The sequence below is a fragment of the Meles meles genome, chromosome X (assembly GCF_922984935.1).
Source record: "Meles meles chromosome X, mMelMel3.1 paternal haplotype, whole genome shotgun sequence".
Classification (NCBI taxonomy): Eukaryota; Metazoa; Chordata; class Mammalia; order Carnivora; family Mustelidae; genus Meles; species Meles meles.
Window position 1 is genome coordinate 84918395 of NC_060087.1, and position 20283 is coordinate 84938677.

At 44.6% G+C, this 20283-nt stretch overlaps 1 protein-coding gene across 1 annotated transcript; it reads left to right on the top strand.

The window, feature by feature from the left end:
• Positions 1-463: 463 nt before the first annotated feature.
• LOC123934499 (nuclear RNA export factor 3-like) lies at positions 464-10685 on the top strand. Its single transcript, XM_045994650.1, has 17 exons — positions 464-665; positions 3457-3631; positions 3853-4006; positions 4730-4813; positions 4910-5014; positions 5127-5207; positions 5765-5872; positions 6038-6147; positions 7936-7972; positions 8323-8391; positions 8477-8532; positions 8672-8779; positions 8900-8958; positions 9068-9183; positions 9276-9318; positions 9880-9952; positions 10499-10685. Exons 1-17 carry the CDS (start codon positions 464-466, stop codon positions 10683-10685), a joined length of 1767 nt encoding a protein of 588 aa, XP_045850606.1.
• The last annotated feature ends 9598 nt before the right edge of the window (positions 10686-20283 follow it).

Sequence of the window (20283 nt, forward strand, 5' to 3'; positions counted from 1 at the left end):
GAATTTAGTTAGGCTACATACGCATGGGCATGTCACTGCCATTCCATGGAGCTCAGCTGTAGTCTCTGTTTCTTCAGGTAACATCAGAATGACTCCAAACAAGCTCTGGCACCTCATTAAGCCACAGCAAACTTGCAAAGCTGATATCAGAGTCCCCTCGTTCTGTCCATGACAGAACAGATGCAATGTAGCAAATCCAGAGCCTGCCCTATAGCTGGCACTCAGAGTTCTCTGGGTTTGCTGAACGAGGGAACAAGATGTGTTGCAGTGGATACAGAGCCTGGTATACAGAGTTCCCTGTTTGTAGCTGCAGATACCTGGGTCCCACCCCTCTTGATTCTAGTTGGCCTTTTCTGCAGGGCTGACTCAGTTGGAAACAGTTCCCTGGTAGGCTGGTAACAAATTCAGGGGACAGTAATTATATGAAGTAAAGCCTCCTCTGGCAACCAACACTCTCTTCTCCATGCCTTTAAGGAAGGGACTTCCTGTAAGGACTCCTTCTTGTTCGTGTGACGCTGACAAAGTGGTTTGTGGCCTGCTCTCACCTTCCTCAACAGCCGTCCCTGATCATCTCCAAACATCCAGCTCCAGACCTCCCGGATTCTCTTCACAAGCAACCTGGGAGGACACTGGTGACGGGTCACTGCCTTCAGTCCATACCATGGGTGAGTTGGTCAGCATGAGGTCTTGGTCTCAGGTTCCCAGAGGATATGAGGAGTTCTGGGTCCCTTCCCCCACCCACCGGACACCCAGCCAACCCCCATTAAAAGGAAGTGTGGAGAGGGGCCAGGCTGACTGTTCTCCACTCTCTTGAGGAAATGGGATGTTGAGTCCTGACATTCCCATCCTGGTTCCACCTGGAAAACCTCCTCTTCTGTAAGTGGTCATGGCTGATGTGAGTCCCCCCCCCACCCCCCCCACACACACAGGTTGAGGGGATATAGACCTGACCTATGTGATCCTCACAGGTCCAGAGTTTGGAGAGTGGGGAGGGTCTTCTAGGTTGGCTGGGTGGGAGGCAAAGGGGATGGGGGGGGCGGTGGTGGTGAAAATTAACATTCTTTGGATACCTACTAGAGGTTAGGGAGGGGCAGAGAACCCACCATTACCTTTGACTCTTACATCAACTATTCAGGGTAGATTGTACTACCTCCATAGACATTTCTTGAGGTTTGCCTTATAGCCCAGCATAGGTCCAATTCTGGAATGTTCCATGTGTAGTGGTTATGTGCACTGTTCCATGCCAATTAAGCAAATTTATTAATGTACTTAATTCTCATTTTAAAATCTTCACCTCGTGGAATTTATATCTGCCATTTTATGTCACTCAAGGAGGTGTTTTCCTCCCTGTAATCGTGAATTTATCCATTTCTCCTTTTACAGTCATGTTTGCTTTGCATGTTTTGGCTCTGTGTTAAGACACTCACACAAATTTAGAATTCTGTATTAGTGGCTTCTTTTTGCATTGAACCTTTTATCACAACAAAATCTCCCTCTTTTCTCTAGTAATGTTTTTTTTTCCCTTGAAAGAATACCTTTCCCTTTAGTAATATGGGTGTACCAGCTTTCAGTAGGTTAGTGTGTAAATGGTATACATTTTGCCAAGTTTTATTTTTATTTTCAAATTTTCTAAATCCTTAAATTTTGCATGTGTCTCCTTATGGAGCATTTGATGGAATGTTTTCTTTCCAATCTTGTAATACCTATCTTTCTATTTGGAATATCCAGTCTGAAACTTTTAATGTAAATATAAATATAACTTGGTTTCTGTATACCATATTAACTGCACATTTATTTCTGCCTGTGGTAAGGCCCTTTTCCTCTCCTTTCCTTGAAATGATTTAATATTTTCTTTTAGAGGGAGATAGGGGTGGGGATGGGCAGGGGGAGAGGGAGAGAGAGAATGGCTTGATCTCACAACCCTGAGATCATGACCCAAGCTGAAATCAAGAGTCAGACCCTTGGGGCTCCTGGGTGGCAACTCTTGGATTCGGCTCAGGTCATGATCTTGGGGTCATGACCTTAGGATTGTGAGATGGAGCTCTGAGTTGGGCTTCTTGCTCAGCGTGGAGTCTGCTTGAGATTATCTCCCTCTCTCTCCCACTCTGCCCCTCCCCTCCCCCCTCATCTCTCTCTCTCTCTCTCTCTCTCTCAAATAAATGGATAAATAAAATCTTAAAAAACGTTGGACCCTTAACTGACGAAGCCACCCAGGCACCCCTAATATATATATATATATATATATATATATATATATATATATATACACACACACACACACACACACACACATATATATATATATATATATATTAGTATTAAATTATTACATCATTTGGTTGGGCAGTTAAACATTCTTTAGCCATTCTTGTAGCATTTACCCTTAAGACTATAATGGTTTTTTTTTTTTTTTTGCCTTTTCATGGTCTTATGTAAATTACTTCTTTAAAGCTCTTCAGACAGTGAAGGAACCTTGGAACCCTTTGATTCCACTCACACCCTCCCAGTGTTTTGCCATGAATTTGCCATGAATTGGTGTGTATATTTAAACCCCTAGAAGAAATTAGTGTCCTGGTGCTACATAGTCAATACTCATTTAGACTGGCCTACATATTCACAAATGCTACTAGTCTTTCTTTCCTGCATCTTTGTGACTCAATCTGGGATCATATTTCTTCCATCCGAAGAATAACCTTTTAGTTTGAGACTTCTGGTCACAAATTTCTCCTGCTGTGCTACATTAATGCCACTGTGAAATGCACATCTTTTCCTTAGGAATGTTTTTCCTTAAAGCATACTTTGTCTCCTATTAGTACTGTTATACTGACTTGATTATCCTGCTACTTTGTGAAAGTTCTCAAGCAAGATTGCTTCAAATGCCACTTCTCCACGTTTCCCTCTCCTTCATTCCAGGACTCAAATGAAGCATGTGTAAGATATGCTCTCTACATCTCCCTTAATTCTCTCCTTCTCTCTTTTGGTATTCTCCATATTGTGTCTCTCTTGGCTTTTCTCGATATTGTCATTGGATCTAACTTTCACTTCTCTAATTCTTTCTTCAGGCAGGAACTCACCTTTGACCCTTGAACCATAACACCAAACTTTCAAGGTGGATTTTGTTATCCCCCTAGGGCAGAGGAGGGAACTGTGAGTTAGAGATGATAGGCAACTTGTCCCAGGTCACCCAGCCTGAAAAGGGCAGAGCAAGGGCTAATGTCACAGATTAAGCCATAGGCCCAAACCCTTTCTTCTGTGCTTGTGTTCTTCTTGGCCGCAAGTGCTCCCCACCTCTCATCTTCCACGAAATGGAACCACGGAGAAGTTTGTCAACCTTTTTGGCACTGTGCTCTATTTGATTTTAGATGATAAAGTCAGTGATGTTTCTTCATTAGCCATGATATTTCCCCAGAACCGTTTGTGGTATGGGGACCACTGATGTGTTGTTCTCAATTTCAGGGCATAATGATGTAGGTAACCCCTTAAAAAGAAGAACAAGATGCTGGGGTATTTACCGAAGGAGATACAACAACTGGTCTGAACAAATTAGTTCTGGCATTCATCCTTCATCCCACCAGCAACAAGATGGAGATCCAGCAACAAATGGCGCTCACATGAGCACCCGAGTGAGATAGTAAGTGACCAGTCAGCATAGCTGAAATGTACCAGCCAGTGGAGTGCATAGGCCTGTAGTAGAATATGTCCTTCTCTTCTCCAACCTGGAAGAGTGAAGAATGATAGAATCAGGTTAATGGTTGAGCAAACTTTATTGTACCCTGGTATCAGTGGGCAAACGTGTAATGGAAGACTTTCTGAGCACGTGTGGACTACTTCCTTCTCTCCACTTCCCCACAGCGCTCCCTATGCCGTTCCACCGTGTCATCGGAGAGGCAATTTTCAGAAACAAGACCAAACCCAGACTAACATGGAGGGAGAGCAAAAGCCTCCAGAGAGAAGAATGGAGCAGGAGAAGCAGGATGAGACTACAGGGAAATGGTTCAAGATCATTGTGAGTATCCTGGCAAAATGGACTGAATATGTAGAAGAAGGTGAACAGAGGGACTTGTGTTGGACTCATGTAGAGATGCTAGGTACTTTTCTGGGGGCAGAGGAGTGGGTAATCGGCATTTTTTACTACTAGCATTGTCACATTTTCTACATCACATATGTTAACATCCTAGTTAACACCCTAGATCAAGTAAGGGCAGACTCAGAAAAGCAGTATAAAGGGAACAGACTGAGTACAGGGAGAATCAGGTAAGTTGTATAAGAGCAGAGGAAACTACGGCCAAGGAGATGGAGCAACTCCACACTGGAAGGCTCAGTTTAGCTCTGGCTGAGTGTGGGAGGATGTTGATTCTCTGGGGTCCCTGCTGAAGAAGTAGGAGTCTCTGGGGCCCCTGTTGGAGAAGCAGGCTGAGGCATCCTGCCTTGAGCTAGGATCACTTGGGACTTTATAAAAGGAAGGATATGTTAAACATCTTAAGTTGATTATTTGAAGAAAGGTGTTTGAATGGAAAGAAAGGTTATTTAGGAAATCCTTGTCTGGTACAAAAGTTTGCAATAATGGATAACATCTTATCATAAGAAATTATTTCATAGCCCGTCCCCCGCCCCCCCCGCCCCCCACCCCAGAAGATATGAAAGCAAGACATGGTTGGGTCTTATCTTAACCTGGGATTCCATTGTGTCAATCTCTTCTCCCATCTTTTCTCCCATCTCTGGATCCTAGATTCCATTCGGCATCAAATATGATGAGAAGTGGCTGCTGGATCTGATTCAGGGACAATGCAGTGTCCCCTTCACCCCAGTTGAGGTAAGAGAAAACAGTGAAGCAGATGAGAAGAAACAGGGCAGATGAATAGTGGCTGGGTTCTCATATTCTTTTTTTCTCTTGCTATTCTCCCTATAGTTTCACTATGAGAGAATGCAGGCCCAGTTCTTTGTTGAGAATGCCAGTGTTGCCTTTGCACTGAAGAATGTCAACGGCAAGATCTGGGATGAGGCTAATGAAAGGGTGCGTGTCAAGGGTGTGACTGGGGCTAGTTAGGGGCAAGAGGGCAGGGGAGGGGCATGGTCTTGTGTCAGATTTCCTGGTACTTACCCAGCCCCTCTTGGGTTCCCTACAGATCTCTATCTTTATCTACCCCTCTGACACACCCCACTCTGTGCAGAAGGAGCTGAAGTCAGTAAAGGTGGAGCAGACAAAGGTAATGCTGAATCAAGATTAGTTGTGCACCCACATCCAGGCCCACATCTTCTTCAAATACCTATTGCACCCCCTCTCCACCTCAAACACTCAGAGCCACTGACCCCATCTCTAACTCTGCAGCTGACCATGAACAAATGATATGGAGGCTCCCAGCAATCTCTTAATATCCAGAGAGTCTGCTTTGCTCCTGGTATATCTACAGCAGTGATTCTAGGGCAAGTGAGGGCAGAGGAGCCTGTCTGCAAAGGAGACTTAGGGATGGTAACATGGGGAGGGGCTGGTGCTGGAGCTGTACCAGCTGGGCCTCTCTCAGCCCTCTGATTCCCTCCTCTTGGCTTCTCGGGGACTTGATCACCCATGATATTGAAATGGTACCAAAGCCTAGACACAGCATGGCTGCCTCCCTGCAGACCCATGAGAAGAACATGCCTGAGGTGAGGACTCAGAGCCAGTGCCGAGACTGGTGGTGAAGGTGGGAGAGATTAGGTAGAAGAGGCAGATTGGTCTCAGATATCCGCTGTTGGGGTCCTCACTCTAACTTTTCCCTCACCATAGATTTTACCCTCAAACCTGAGCAACAAGACACCCTGCCAGCTGGATGGCCTGTCTGACACTGTGCAGAATGCCACTGGCATTAAGAACTTGAACTTCTCCAACAGTGAGGTGAGGTGTGGTACCCAGATCCTTCTTTGAAAGGAGGGTGGGAGTGCTCATGGGATGGTGACAAGAATCAGGGAAGTGGATTTGCTGGAAAAAGGAAGGGCTGGGTGTGCAGGGTCATCCTGGCCATCTTTCTCTGCTCCATGTGCTTCCTCCCCATTATTACAGGTGATGTCTTTAGAGCAGCTGGGCGAGGGCAAAAGTCTGCAGCCAGAAGAGATAACTGCCGACAGAAGCACCCTGTGCACCACCTTCCCTGATAAATCAACCAACATAAGGTCAGTTGTACACTGTGTCACCCCGTGGCACTCTGAACTATGCCTGACAGTACCTGTTTGGAGGAGGCAGCAGCTCTGTTCCTTGGGGGTGGGGGGGCAGAGTCCCTATGCTCTCCTCTTTGTGTCCCTTACCTGTGCTTAGATATGTCCTTCCCTTCATCTGACCTGCTCACCAGTTTTGTCTGAGGTCCGTTTGCAGGTTGTCTGCACCCAGCCTTCCCTAGCATGCCCTCCCCAAAGCATGATCCACGAAGCAGGGCTCCCCTTCCTCACTAGGATGAGGGTGACCACCTTGAACCACATGCTGTGACCTGGACTGACAAGGGTCCTCCCACCCAGGGCCTCATGCTGAGACAGGACTTCCTGCCTCCCTGCCGAGACAGGGCTTCCCTCCCTTGTTCTGAGAGGGACCCTCCTTTTCCTGAACCAAATGTGTCCCTCCTCCAATTCCAGGCTGGCTTGGTGGCTTTCCTGCCTCATGTTGAGGACCGAGGTCCTGGGGGTCTGCCATCATGACATCCATTCCTCTGACTCAGGGCCAGGAGCTGAGCCTTCCTTGGGAGAAACCAGGGTTCCCTGAGTCTGAGGGCCAGAAGTGGGTGACTTCCAGTGAGCAGAGGGCTTCCTGAGGCAGGAATGCAAGGCAGAGGGCAGAGGTGCTTGAGAGGTCAGAAGGACAGGCCTCTCAGAGGCACTGCCCCTTCCCCCTCCCTCCACAAGGCACATCATCCTGACTGGTCCTTCAGAGGAGCCCTGGGTTTGCCCAACATGGTTATAATCCCTCAGGCAAAGAACCAACTGGGACAGGCACAGGTGCACTGGGGTCAACAGGAGGGAAGGCAGTGATCATAAGAGGGGACCACAGACCCCCAGCTCCTTGCTGACCTGGGGCTTGACCCTCTACTCCTTCTGGGGTAGTTCTCCTGCCCCCGTGGCTGCCTTGTTCCCCATGCCCAGCTCAAACTGAGCTCACGCAGGTGGCAAAGTTTCATCCAGCATGCAGTGGGCCCCCAGGCCAACACCTGCCTGTTTTCCATGGTTTACCTTGGGTGCCGGGGCCAGCCAGGGCAGATGAAGGAAAGGACTGTAGTCAGGGAGCCATTTCCTCCTTCTCCTCTCTTCCTCCCTGACCCCCACCACCAGGTTGCAGCCCCCCCCCCTTCCCTTTGATTTGTTTTCTCTCCCTCCTTTGTCTCTACTCCCCTATGTCTCTCTCATCTCTCCTTTCCTACCTTCACTCCCTCTTCTGTCTTCCTCCCCCTCCCTCTCCCTCCCTGCCTACTGGGTCTTGCCTCAGTCACCTCCCTGCCCCAGCATCCTGGGCCACCCCTGGGGGGTGTCATGGCCCTACAGAGTGCTGGACCCCTAGTGAGGCAGCAGAGCCCTGGTCTCCCACCCCATTGCCTCTTCTCTCTGGAGTCTTTGGTGGGGACCTGAAGGAAGGAAGGGAGCAAGAAAGTGGAAGGCAGCCCTGAAGCCTGGACTTCAACTGTTGCTTCTGGTGGCACTGGAGATGGGATTCAGGACAGTCTAGGTGAGATCCGCCCAGGGGGAGGGGGAGGAAGGGGTGGGGCAGAGGAATGGAATCAGAGAGAGGGGGGAAAGAGAGTATGTGCTTTTCCACTAGGTCCATCTGCAAGGGAGGAGCCAAAGGCGCTGGAAGGCTGGGACACTGCAGTGTAGGTGGGACATACTGGGCTGTGTGTCAGGTGTAAGTGTGCTTGCTCCCATGATGAGGGACACCTGCAAAGTTTCACTGACTTTTCTGTTTTGTCTGGATTTCTGCAGCTCCATCCTGGAATTGTTTCCTAAGTTATTACGCCTGGTAGGTATATTCCTTGATTATTGACTTCTCTATTGGCACTGATGCTGCCCCAAACCAGCCGTGAAGCCATTTAGGTCTTGCAGAAGTTACAATTTTCATGACCCTTAAACATCATGGAGGTCCAGATCCATGTGGGAACCCAACAAGGGCTCTAGATCTTCTTCAACCACGTTTTCCAGGAGCATCAGGGGCCCCAAGACCATGATCCCAAATGTAGTCTTGCCCATGTAATTTCCAGGGTCCTTTTGCACCTGGCCTCTGACCCTCATCCTCTCCGAGGCCCATCCTTTCCCTGACTGTCCAGCACTAGCTCCTGGTCTGCACTGCCCACTCCCACTTCCTTTCCCCAGGACAGCCAGGAGTCACCTTCACCAACCAGCATTGGTATTGCAGCTCACAAGTGGTTACCAACCTGCAGGGTAAGGAAGGCAGATCAAGCAGGGTTTGGGGTGGTGCATGAGGAGGGGTTATGGACCGTGATCCTGAGGACTGTTGTGATTTCAGGGAAGCTTCTTTGGATCTGATGCACTGAAGCGTCTAGTCCTGCAATTCCTGCAGCAGTGAGTACTCCTGGGAATCTGGGGAAGGGGATGGCTAGGACGGGTGAGGCCACCCAAGCTCAGGACTGCTAACTCGGTCTTGAAATCTCATCTGGGTTCCAGACCACAGAGATAGACTGCCATCATTACTCTCCCACAGTTACTACTTGATCTACGACTCCAGAGACCGTCAGGGTCTCCTTGGTGCCTACCACGAAGAGGCCTGCTTCTCCCTGGCCATTCCCTTCAGCCCCGAGGACCCAGGCCCGTGAGTAGCAAAGCTCAGTCTCTGTTGCTGGGCCCTGTGGCTCCCCAGCAGACACAGGGCAGCTCCTGGAATCACCCACACTGGCCACACCACCACCTCCTTTTCCTCTTTCTCTTCTAGAAGCAGCTTGTGCGAGTACTTCAAGGAAAGCAGGAATATGAAGAAGCTCAAGGACCCCTGTGCGTGTGTAATGGGGAAGACTGGCAGGGAAAGGGGATGTGCAGGGGTAATTATAGGGCCCAGGGTGTGGCAACCCCCGACCTTTGCTTGTTTCTCCTCCCCCCATAGCCCTGCGTGTTCAGCTGCTGAAGCATACAAAATGTGACGTCATGCGCTCCCTCTGTGTGCTGCCCAAAACTCAGCATGACCTCAGCTCCTTCGTGGTGGACATGTGGTTCCAGACGGTGAGCACCTTCTTCCTCCCCAGGGCAGACCCAGAAAGCCATGGGTGGGTAGGAAGTTTAGGTGACTAAGCCCCTGGGCTCTTCCCTTTCAGGAGAGGATGCTCTGCTTCTCTGTGAATGGGGTGTTCAAGGAAGGTGCGTGTGTGTATAAACTCCTCCCCAGATGCTCCTCTGCTCCCTCCCCGCTGGCTGGGCTCCCTCTCAGAACTCTCCCAGCTTACCTGGTGCCTTCCCTTCTCTTCCTATTCCCGCTGTGTTCTCCCATCTCCACCCTGCCCTCAGATCATCCTGGTCTGAACTAGGTCTATGCCTGCCTGCCCCACACAGCTTGGACATTAGAGACACAGTCTGTGGAGTTGGACAGTTCTGGCCCTCGATCCTTACTCTGTGACCTTGGGCTCCTAACCTATAAGTTTACTCAAATGTTAATGGAACTAATGATGTCCATCTCTTGAGCAGCTGTGAAAAATACATCAAATGCACTTTTGAAGTGGTTTTCACTGGTCCCAGCACATGGTAGGGTCCCTGTCACTGGGAACAGATTGCCTTCCCCATTCAGAACACCCTGAACTCCCCAGAGAACAACTGTCCCCTTCAGCATGAATATCAAGTCAGACCCTGACTGGGGAATGCTATGTGAGTATGTAAAGCATGTTGGAATGCTAAGGGGGTATTGTTTGTTGCTCGTTGTTAAAGTGGAAGGCATGTCTCAGGGTTCTGTTCGTGCCTTCACTCGGACCTTCATTGCTACTCCTGTCAGCAATTACAGGTGAGTGCTTTGTTGTGGGTGGAACATCCAGTTCAGTATGAGTTCTGGGGTATGTCAATGGGAAGGTACAGTCTTCGGGGTGTTCTGATATTGTGAAAAGCCAACAGGTATAACCAAGGAATCATGTCTCCTGGTGATTAAGAGCTTCGGCTCTGGAATCAGATTATGGGTTCTTCCCCTGATCCCAACACTCACTAGCTTTGTGACGCTTGTCAAGTCACACGGTCTCTTTGTGACACAGTGACTTCTTCTGAAAAACGGATATTAGACTGTCCACTCTTTCGCAGTGTAAATATGGTTGTAAATTTGCCTATGGTTTGGGGATAAACCTATAAATGTAGTGAAATTGGTTAGACAGTCTCTCCAAAGGTTGGCTCTGTGAAGCATGAAGGAAAAGTAGAGGTATCAGCCAAGGAACCTGGGTGGCAGGCACAGTAGGGGTATGGAAAGAACTTGGTTGCTGAGTGGCAGTGGGAGCAGGATCATTGTTGGGGTGTGGGGTTGATAATCTGTCCAATTTCTAAGGTCCCATTTTTTCCCCTTCAGTCTATGCATCGTGAATGATGATCTGTTTGTGAGGGACGCCAGCCCCAAGGAGACCCAGAGCATATCCTCTGTCCCAGTGCCCACACCCTCCTGCAGCTCCTGGCCCACCCTTTGCCAGAAGCAGCAGGAAATGGGGCAGACTTTCTCCACCCAGCCTGGGATGAATCTCCAGTGGTCTCAGAAGTGAGTGCTGGGGGTGCATGGGGATAGGAGGGAGCTGGGAGGAACCAAGATTGAATCATGTCAACTTGCAGATAATTTGTTTTGCTTATTTGTTCACTCACTACTTATAAGATACGCAGTTTTTTAAAAAAATATTTGTATATTTACTTACTTATTTTTAGCCCACTTTAAAAAAAAAAAAAACAGTTATTCATTACTTTCCTAAATCCATGGACCTGTACCTTTATTGGCAGACATTTTGGTTTCAGGAGTTTTTCCCAGTATGTACTGTGCCACAAGGCTCATTCCATTGCCTAAGCTGTGATAAATGTGGTGGCGTGTTCCTTTTGCATAGACTGGGACATGGTACTGTGCAGTCAGATTGTCTCTGGCTTTAGTTTTGATGGATGTCACCTGTGCTTTCTCCACACTAGGTAACTTCATGACAGCCACTGGGACTACATTGGTTCTCACATGGCGCAAGGTGAGGTTCAGGAATTCAGGCCAAATGAACCAAAACTGGGTGGCCTGGGGAGGAGACTCAGGGTTCCTGGCTCTGCTGATCTCCCAACTCCCTCTCCTCACTTCCTCCAGGCCAAGCACATGATCCCAGAGAAGGCCCTCACCCAGACTCCTCCAGGATCCTGAGAACATAGCCCTGACAAGAAACTGTTTTTGCAGTCATCTTCATCTTCATCATCTTTGTTATCTTTTTTTCTCTAGCCTGAGTTAATCTCTGACTGAGCAGGAGGTTTGCTGGGAGCTGGGAAGCCAACGTTTAACTGACGCTAATCTGCTCAAAGACCAATTGTGTATTTTCCCACTCAGGATCCCTGATTCTCTTCTTAATAAATAGTGGCATTGCATGTTATGTTGAATCTCTGCAAAATCCATCCAACGCCTGTATTGCGATCACTGGTCTATAGAGAAAGAAAAGGAGACCCAAAGAGGGTCAGTGACTCTTGGAGAATAGTAGGGTAGAGACTCAAATACTTAGACTTCTCTTTAAAGCCCAAGCTGTGTGTGTGCCCCATGGCTCTGTGGCTACGAGGGTGGGGGATGTTCTCTTATTCTATTATACCTGGGGATAGTGTTCTGTGCCCCAAGTGTATTAGTCAAATATTTTTAGTCAGAGAACAGTATTCTTTCTTAGCCATACAAATCTACTCAAATTTAAAACCAATCCGTTTAGGGAAAAACAGCATTAAAGAGCACAAGAGAACCTGGGAAGAAAAAATTGCCCTCATATATGACTTATATTGTACTGATATCCTTGACCTAGAAAGGAATCCCTAGAAAGACGGAAACAGATATCAATCAAGAATTGTTATTAAAATCAATAGGAATACCCAAGATATGTATGAAATCTATCCAACCATAATAACCTACAAAAACACAACTTCAAATGTTTAGACGAGGTACTAAGTGAGAAAAATAAAGCTGACCTGGAGGTTGGTGCTCTCTGTCCTCAGGGTTCTAGTCACATATTTTTATACATAGAATAGCATTACATTCTTAGCCATATATATCTATTGAAAAGAAACCTATTTGAAGAAAGGCAGCATTATAAAGCACATGAAAATCTTAGGATAAAAAATTATCCTCATGTATAACTGACATAAATATCCTTGGTATATAAAAACAAAATCAGTAGAGTGATCAGATAACTGAGATCAACCTGAAATTCTTATTAAAAGAAGTAGTAATGCCCAGAAAGTCTATGAAAGTCTATCCAAACATAATAATAATAAAAACACATTTACAAACATTGAGAGAAGATACTAAATGAGAAAATAAAGCTAAAGACTTTAGTTTCCAGGAAAATACATCGTGTGTGTATGTGTGTGCACGTGCGTGTGTGTGTGTGTGTCTGTGTCTGTGTCTGTATTGCTATACTGTATATGATATGTAGAAAACTCATTAATTATAAAAGTACATCGTGTCAGGTAAAAAATATTTGGAAAAGACATAACCTCTTAGAGGCAAGATTATTATTTTTTTTCTTTAGGTCAGAGATTTCCCCCCTTTGGTGTGTAAGGTATCTGTTGGGTCCTGGAGGAGATGGAGAATTATTGATATGAGGAAGGTCCCTCGGAGTCAGTTCTGGGAGGTGTTCACAAGTAGACCCTCCCTTGAGGCCTAGGAGCATAGTGGAAGGAGGGGGTTCAAAGGTAGGCACAGACCTTGTGTGCTTTCATGAGCAGATAAGTAAACAGCCCTTCAGACCTGCACCTCCTGGGTAGCCTCTAGGTTGCTGCTGTCTATGGTTGAGAACTAGAAATGCTCCCCTAACTACTTCTGTGTCTATTGCAATTCTTATTCCCCATCCTGTTTATAAAACACATAACTACTCAGTCAAAATAGGACAGGTCTGAGGCCACAGGAAACTACCAGGTCCCCAGCCTGGTGTCTGCTGGGACACCTGCCAGCTGCTAGGACACCTGCTGGATGGGAACCTGCCATCTTAGCTCTGATGTTTTTTGCCTTACAAGGGTCCTGCTCAGATGTTTATCTTCTAGGCACCCAATGAAGCTTTGGGTTAAGGATCAAGATCATAACCTCATTTCCTTTTGTTCCATGTGCTCTTGTGATCCCAGTTTTTTAAACATTTTTGTCATCCATTCTCTCTATATCAGCAGAAAGACTGCCCTCCTATGTCATCACTGGGTGTTCTGTAAGCCAAAGCTTAATTTTATATGTAATGGGAACCTAATGAAGATTTCAGAATGGGTATAGAGACAAAAATCTTCCTTTTGAGTGCCAGTGACAAATATATATTAACAATATAAGCATTATAAATGTGTATATGTATTCATATATATTTCCATACTTAATCTTCCCAAGTTAATAACTATCCTTTTTAAAAAATTACTAAAATAGAAACTACTGTAGTAATTTTAACAATGAGGGTGTTATGCTTTTGAAAACACACTTGATTTGGAAAATGCACATCTGTCCCAATTCTATTGAGTTTATCTGAGAGAAACACTAGATAAAAGAGGATAATTAGACCCAACTGAACCAAGCCACAAACCTCAAATATCTACCAGCTCCCTCAGTTCACAGGAAGTGTTATCAGCCACACTCATCCACATTTGATGTTAGAATTTTCTGTCTGATGCCATTAGCTTTCTTTCTACCACTTGATATCTTTACTATGTATGTTCTGATCAATGAATATGGTATGTCTCATCATGTATTTAGATCTCATCATTATTTTGTAGTTTTTAACACACAAGTCCTATAAAGGTTTTAAGAAATGCAAATTACATTGTGCTTTTAGGTTCGAATTAGAATGTCTACGTGTTCATTGTTACTTTATAGTAACTTTATATTCCACTTATGTTGTATCCTATTACCTTCTTGAACTCACTTACTCATTTTAGGAGGGGTGTGTGTGTGTGTGTTTTCCTTGGATTTTCTATATAGGCAACTAAATCATCTACAAAGAGATATTTTTTTCTTCCTCTCAAATCTGTATGCTTTTTATTTCCTTCCTTCCTTCCTTCCTTCCTTCCTTCCTTCCTTCCTTCCTTCCTTTCTCGTTTGCCCATTGACCCTGCTGGAACTTCCATACTATGTTCAATAAAAGTAGTGAGAGTGTATACATATTTCCTTTTTTCCAGCTATTATTAGGTAAGAAACCATTTAGTTTAGCATCATTAAATATAATTTTGCTGTAGGTTTTTTATAGATGCTCTTTGTTAAGTTGAAGAAGTTTGTCTTTATTTCACAAAGAGAAACTCTCTTAGAGCTAATAAGTGAATTTAGCAATGTTGCAGGATACAGTATCAAAATACAAAAAATGAATTTCTAAGCATCGCCACAGAACAGTCTGAAAATGAAATTAGGAAGACAATTTCAACTACAGTATCATCAAAGAGAATGAAACACATAAATAAATTTAATGGGGAAAACGCAAAACTTATATTCTGAAAACCACAAAGCATCATTGAAAGAAATCAATCAAGACTTACTTAAATGGAAAGATGGAGGAGGAGACAAGATGGCGGAAGAATAGGGGACCTTGTTTCATCTGGTCCCTTGAATTTAGCTAGATAACTATCAAATCATTCTGAACACCCATGAATTCAACCTGAGGGGTAAGAAAAAAACAATCTGGAGCTCTGCAAGTAGAAAGGCAACCACTTTCTGCAAGATAGGAGGTGCAGAGAAGTGAATCTGAGGGAATATGTTGGAAGGTAGGGAGCCTCAGTAAGCTGGCTACCAGAGGGCAAAATCAGAACCCTTAGAAATCTGCTCCAGTGAGAAACATCCCTGACTGAGAGGAGCTGGGGTGGTGAAAAGGAGCAAATTTCTATATGGGACTGTGTGGTCTTGGGATCCCAGGAGTCACAGAAACAACCAGGGTGCCTGAGCCAGTAGAGTTCCCAAGCATCAGAGCAGGGAAACTGGTTAGGGTCAGCGAGCCTGGGAGGGGACTCTCAGCTGGGTTTGTCATAAAGTGTGAGCTGAGCCTTGGTCGGGTGACTGCTCTCTGTGTGGGGACCATGCAAATGACAGGAACTCGGGGCCCCTCCACCTTCCCTTGGGAGGGGCAGAGTGTGTGCATACAGACCCTGGGGACAGCTGTCAGTGCCTGAACCCTACAATAAACAGGAACGCAGCGGCCCTCCGCCTCCCCGAACCGGGGCTGAGCAGGTGCGTGCATGGCAGGGCAACAGCTCTCAGGGTGGGAACCCTGTAGAGGACAGTAGTGGGTAACCCTCTGCTTACCCCCCTGGAGTGATGGAGTGAGTGCGCACAGGAATTGAAGACAGCTTTCCATGCCAGGACCCTACAACGTGCACAACCTTCTGCCTTCCCCCCAGGAGGATCAGTGTGGATGCACACTGTAGGAGTCTGCAGAGTTTGGCACACACAAAAGTGAAGACCATTTATCCCCGAGGGTTTACTGAAGAGAGGGGATCATGATCTTTGGACTCTGGGGCTGGAGATCAGGTGCCACCATTTTTATTTTGATCCTCTAAAGAAGCGGGGAGAGCCTTCGGGAACAAAAGCCACACAGAGGACCAGCTTACACTGAGCCCGGCCCCCTGCCAAGGGGCAGAGCAACTCCGCCCAAGTCAACAGACCTGAGAGACAGCATGGCAGGCCCCTCCCCCAGAAGATCAACTGGAAGAATCAGTACACAGCAAATTTGTGGACCACACAAAACTGTAAAACTCCAGTGCTAGGGGAAATGGTATATAGAATTCAAGGTTTTTTTCCTCATGATTCATTTATCTTTCAGTTTAAAATTTTCCATTTTTTTTCTTCTTTCCCTTTTCAACTAGTTTCGTACTTTATCAGCCCTTCTTTTTAAGTCTTTTTTCTTAACTTTTGTTTTTGCATTTACATTTTATAGATATATTTTTCAGTTTTGGCTTCCTTTCACTCTACTCGATTTTGTTTTTGTATATATGTAAGTTTTGTTTTCTTTACAATTTTGGTATTTAGTGTCTTCTAACACAGAGTCCAAGATACACCCAGGACCAACTAGATCATCAGGTTTTGTCCATCTTGTGAGATTATACCCCCCCCCACCCCCCTTTTCTTCATCACCCTTTGATTTTGTTTTTTTGTTTTTTGGTGTCTGACCTCTTCGAATTTGTCTAGTGTGTGTTTTGCTTGAGTTGTGGTTGATATTTTTGATCCTGCTCACTCATTCATCCATTCTTCTCTGGGAAAAATGACTAGAAGGAGGAGTTCACAGCAAAAGAAAAAAACAGAGGTAATACTCTCTGATACATATCTAATCAATATGGATATAAGTAAAATGCCAGAGCTGGAATTCAGGATAACAATTATAAACGTACTTGTTGGACTTGAACCAAAGCATAAAAGAGCACTAGAGAATCTCTTAGGGCAGAAATGAGATCTAATCAGGCCAAAATTATAAGTGCTCTAAATGAGATGCCATCCGAATTGGATGCTCTAACAGTTGGTGTAAATGAGGCAGAAGAGAGACAGTGTCATAGAAGACAAGTTGATAGAAAGGAAGGAAGCTGAGGTAAAGAGAGAAAAACAACTAGTAGGACATGAGGGGAGGCTTCAAGAAACCGGTGATGTTATAAAATGTGCCAACATCAGAATTATTGGGGTGTCTGAGGATGAAGAGAGAGTGAGAGAGAGGGCCATAAGGTGTATTTGAGCAAATCATTGCTGAGAACTTCCTTAATCTGGGGTAGAAAACAAGCATTCATATCCAAGAGGTAGAGAGGACCCCTTCCAAAATTGATGAAAATAGATCAACACCCTGACATATAATAGTGAAGCCTGCAAATTTCAGAGACAAATAGAAAATCCTGAGAGCACTTCAAGACAAGAGGTTCCTAACCTACAGGGGTAGGAACATTAGACTTACATCAGACCTATCCACAGAGACCTGGTGGGCCGGAAAGGGCTGGCATGATATATCCAGGGATCTAAACAAGAAAACCATGCAGCCAAGAATACTTTAATCAGCAAGGCTGTCATTCGGAATGAAAGGAGAGATAAAGAGTTTCCAGGACAAACAGAAACGGGAAGAATATGTGACCACCAGGCCAGCCCTGCAAGAAATATTAAGGGGGATCCTGTAAGCAAAGAGAGAGAGCCCAAGAGTAACATAAGCCAGAAAGAAACAGAGACAATCTACAGAAACAGGGGCATTACAGGCAATACAATGGCACTGAATTCATACCTTTCAATAGTCACTCTGAATGTAAATGGTCTAATTGCTCTAATCAAAAGACACACAGCATCAGATGGGTTAAAAAAAAAAAGAAAGAAAGAAAAAAAAAAAAGGAAAGCAAGACCCATCCATATACTGTCTACAGGAAACTCACTTCAGAACTAAAGACACCTCCACACCGAAAAATGAGGGGGTGGGGAATGATTTATCATGCTAACAGACCTCAAAATAAAGCTGGGGTAGCAATCCTTATATCAGACTAATTCAATTTTAAAACAAAACTGTCGTAAGGGATGAAGAGGGACACCATATCATACTTAAAGGGTCTATACAAAAAGAAGATCTAACAATTATAAATATTTATGTTGCTAACTTGGGATTTTATTAATTGGGATCAACCAATTAATAACAAATTTAAATTAATTTAAATTAATAGCAAAATTAAAGAAACACATAGATAATAATACCTTACTAGTACGGGACTTTAACACTGCCCTCAAAGCAATGGGCACATCATCTAAGCAGAAAATCAGCAAGGAAACAAGAGCTTTGAATGACACATTGGACCAGATGGACTTCACAGATACACAGAGAGCATTCCATCCTAAAGCAAAAGAATAAACATTCTTCCGGAGTGCGCATGGAACTTTCTCCAGAACAGATCAAGTGCTGGGTCACAAATAAGGTCTCAACTGATACCACAAGATTGGGATTATTACCTGGATATTTTCAGACCACAATGCTTTGAAACTTGAACTCAATCACAAGAGGAAATTTGGAAGGAACTCAGACATTTGGAGGTTAAAGTGCATCCTGCTAAGAAATGAATAGGTCAACCAGGAAATTAAAGAAGAACTAAAAAAAAAAAAAAAAAAAAAAAATCATGCAAACTAGTGAGAATGAAAACACATCGGTCTAAAACCTTTGGGATACTCCAAAGGTGGTCCTAAGAGTGACATACGTAGCCACCCAAGCCTCTCTCAAAAAATTAGAAAAATCCCCAGTACACAAGATAACCATACACCTAAAGGAGTTAGAGAAAGAACAGCAAATAAAGCCTAAACCAAGCAGGAGAAGAGAGATAATAAAGATTAGAGCAGAAATCAATGAAATAGAAACCAGAAGAACAATAGAACAGGTCAAGGAAACTAGAAACTGATTCTTTGAAAGAACTAATAAGATCGATAAACCCCTAGTCACACTTATTGAAAAGAAAAGAGAAAGGATCCAAATTAATAAAACCATGAGTGAAAGGGGAGAGATCGTGACCAACGCCAAGGAAATACAAACAATTTCAAGAACATGGTATGAGCAACTATATGCCGAGAGATTAGGCAATCTGAACGAAATGGATGCATTCCCAGATACAGACAAACTACCAAAGCGGAAACAGGAAGAAACAGAAGACCTGAACAGACCCATAACTAGCAAGTAAATTGAAGCATTAATCAAAAACCTCCCCCCAAACCAGAGTCCAGGGCCAGATGGTTTCCCAGGGGAATTCTACCAAACATTTAAAGAAGAAATAATACCTATTCTACTGAAGCTGTTTCAAAAAATAGAAATGGAAAGGAAAACTTCCAAACTCGCTCTAGGAGGCCAGCCTTCTCTTGTTCCCAGAACCAGACAAAGGCCTATATCCCAGATGAACATGGGTGCCAAAACACTCACCAAGATCCTAGCCAATAGTATCCAACAAGTACATTAAAAGGATAATTCACCAGGACCAAGTGGGATTTATTCCTAGACTGCAAGGGTAGTTCAGCATTCACAAATCAATCAGCGTGATACATCCCATTAATAAAAGGGAGGACAAGAATCATATGAGCCTCTCAATTGATGCAGAAAAAGGATTTGACAAAATGCAACATCCTTTCTTGATTAAAACTCTCCACACTGTAGGGATAGAGGGAACACACCTCAGTATCATAAAAGCCATCTACCAAAAGCCCACAGTGAATATCATTCTCAAAGGGGGGAAAACTGAGAGCTTTTCCCCCTAAGGTCCAGAACATGATAGGGATGCCTACTCTCACCACTGTTGTTCAACATAGTACTAGATGTCTTAGCCTTAGCAATCAGACAACAAAAAGAAATAAAAGGCATTCAAATTGGCAAAGAAGAAGTCAAGCCCTCACTCTTCATAGATGACATGCTACTTTATGTAGAAAACCCAAAAGACTCCTCCCCAATATTGCTAGAACTCATACAACAATTCAGCAACATGGCAGGATACAAAAGCCATGCACTGGAATCAGTTGCATTTCTAAACACTAACAATGAGACTGAAGAGAGAGAAATTAAGGAATCAATTCCATTTACAATTGCACCAAAAGCTGTAAGATACATAGGAGTAAACTTAACCAGCAGAGAGATGAAAGATCTGTACTCTAAAAACTACAGAACACTTATGAAAGAAATTGAGGAAGATACAGAGAGATGGAAAAACATTCCATGCTCTTGGATTGGAAGACTAAATATTTTTAAAATGTCTGTGCTACCCAGAGCAATCTACACATTCAATGCAATACATATCAAATTACCATCGACATTTTTCACAGAGCTGGAACAAACAGTCCTAAAATTTGTATGGAGCCAGAAAAGACCCCACATAGTCAGAGGGACGTTGAAAAAGAAAGCCAATGCTGGCAGCATCACCATTCCTGACTTTAAACTATATTACAAAACTGTGATCATCAAGATGGCATGGTACTGGCACAAAAACAGAGACATGGATCAATGCAACAAAAAAAAAAGAGAATCCAGAAATGGACCCTCAACTCCATGGCCAACTGAGCTTTCACAAAGCAAGAAAGAATATCCAATGGAAAAGAACAGTCTCTTAGATAAATGGTCCTGGGAAAATTGGACAGCTACATGCGGAAGAATGACACCGGACCATTCTCTTACACCATATGCAAAGATATACTCAAAATGGATGAAAGAC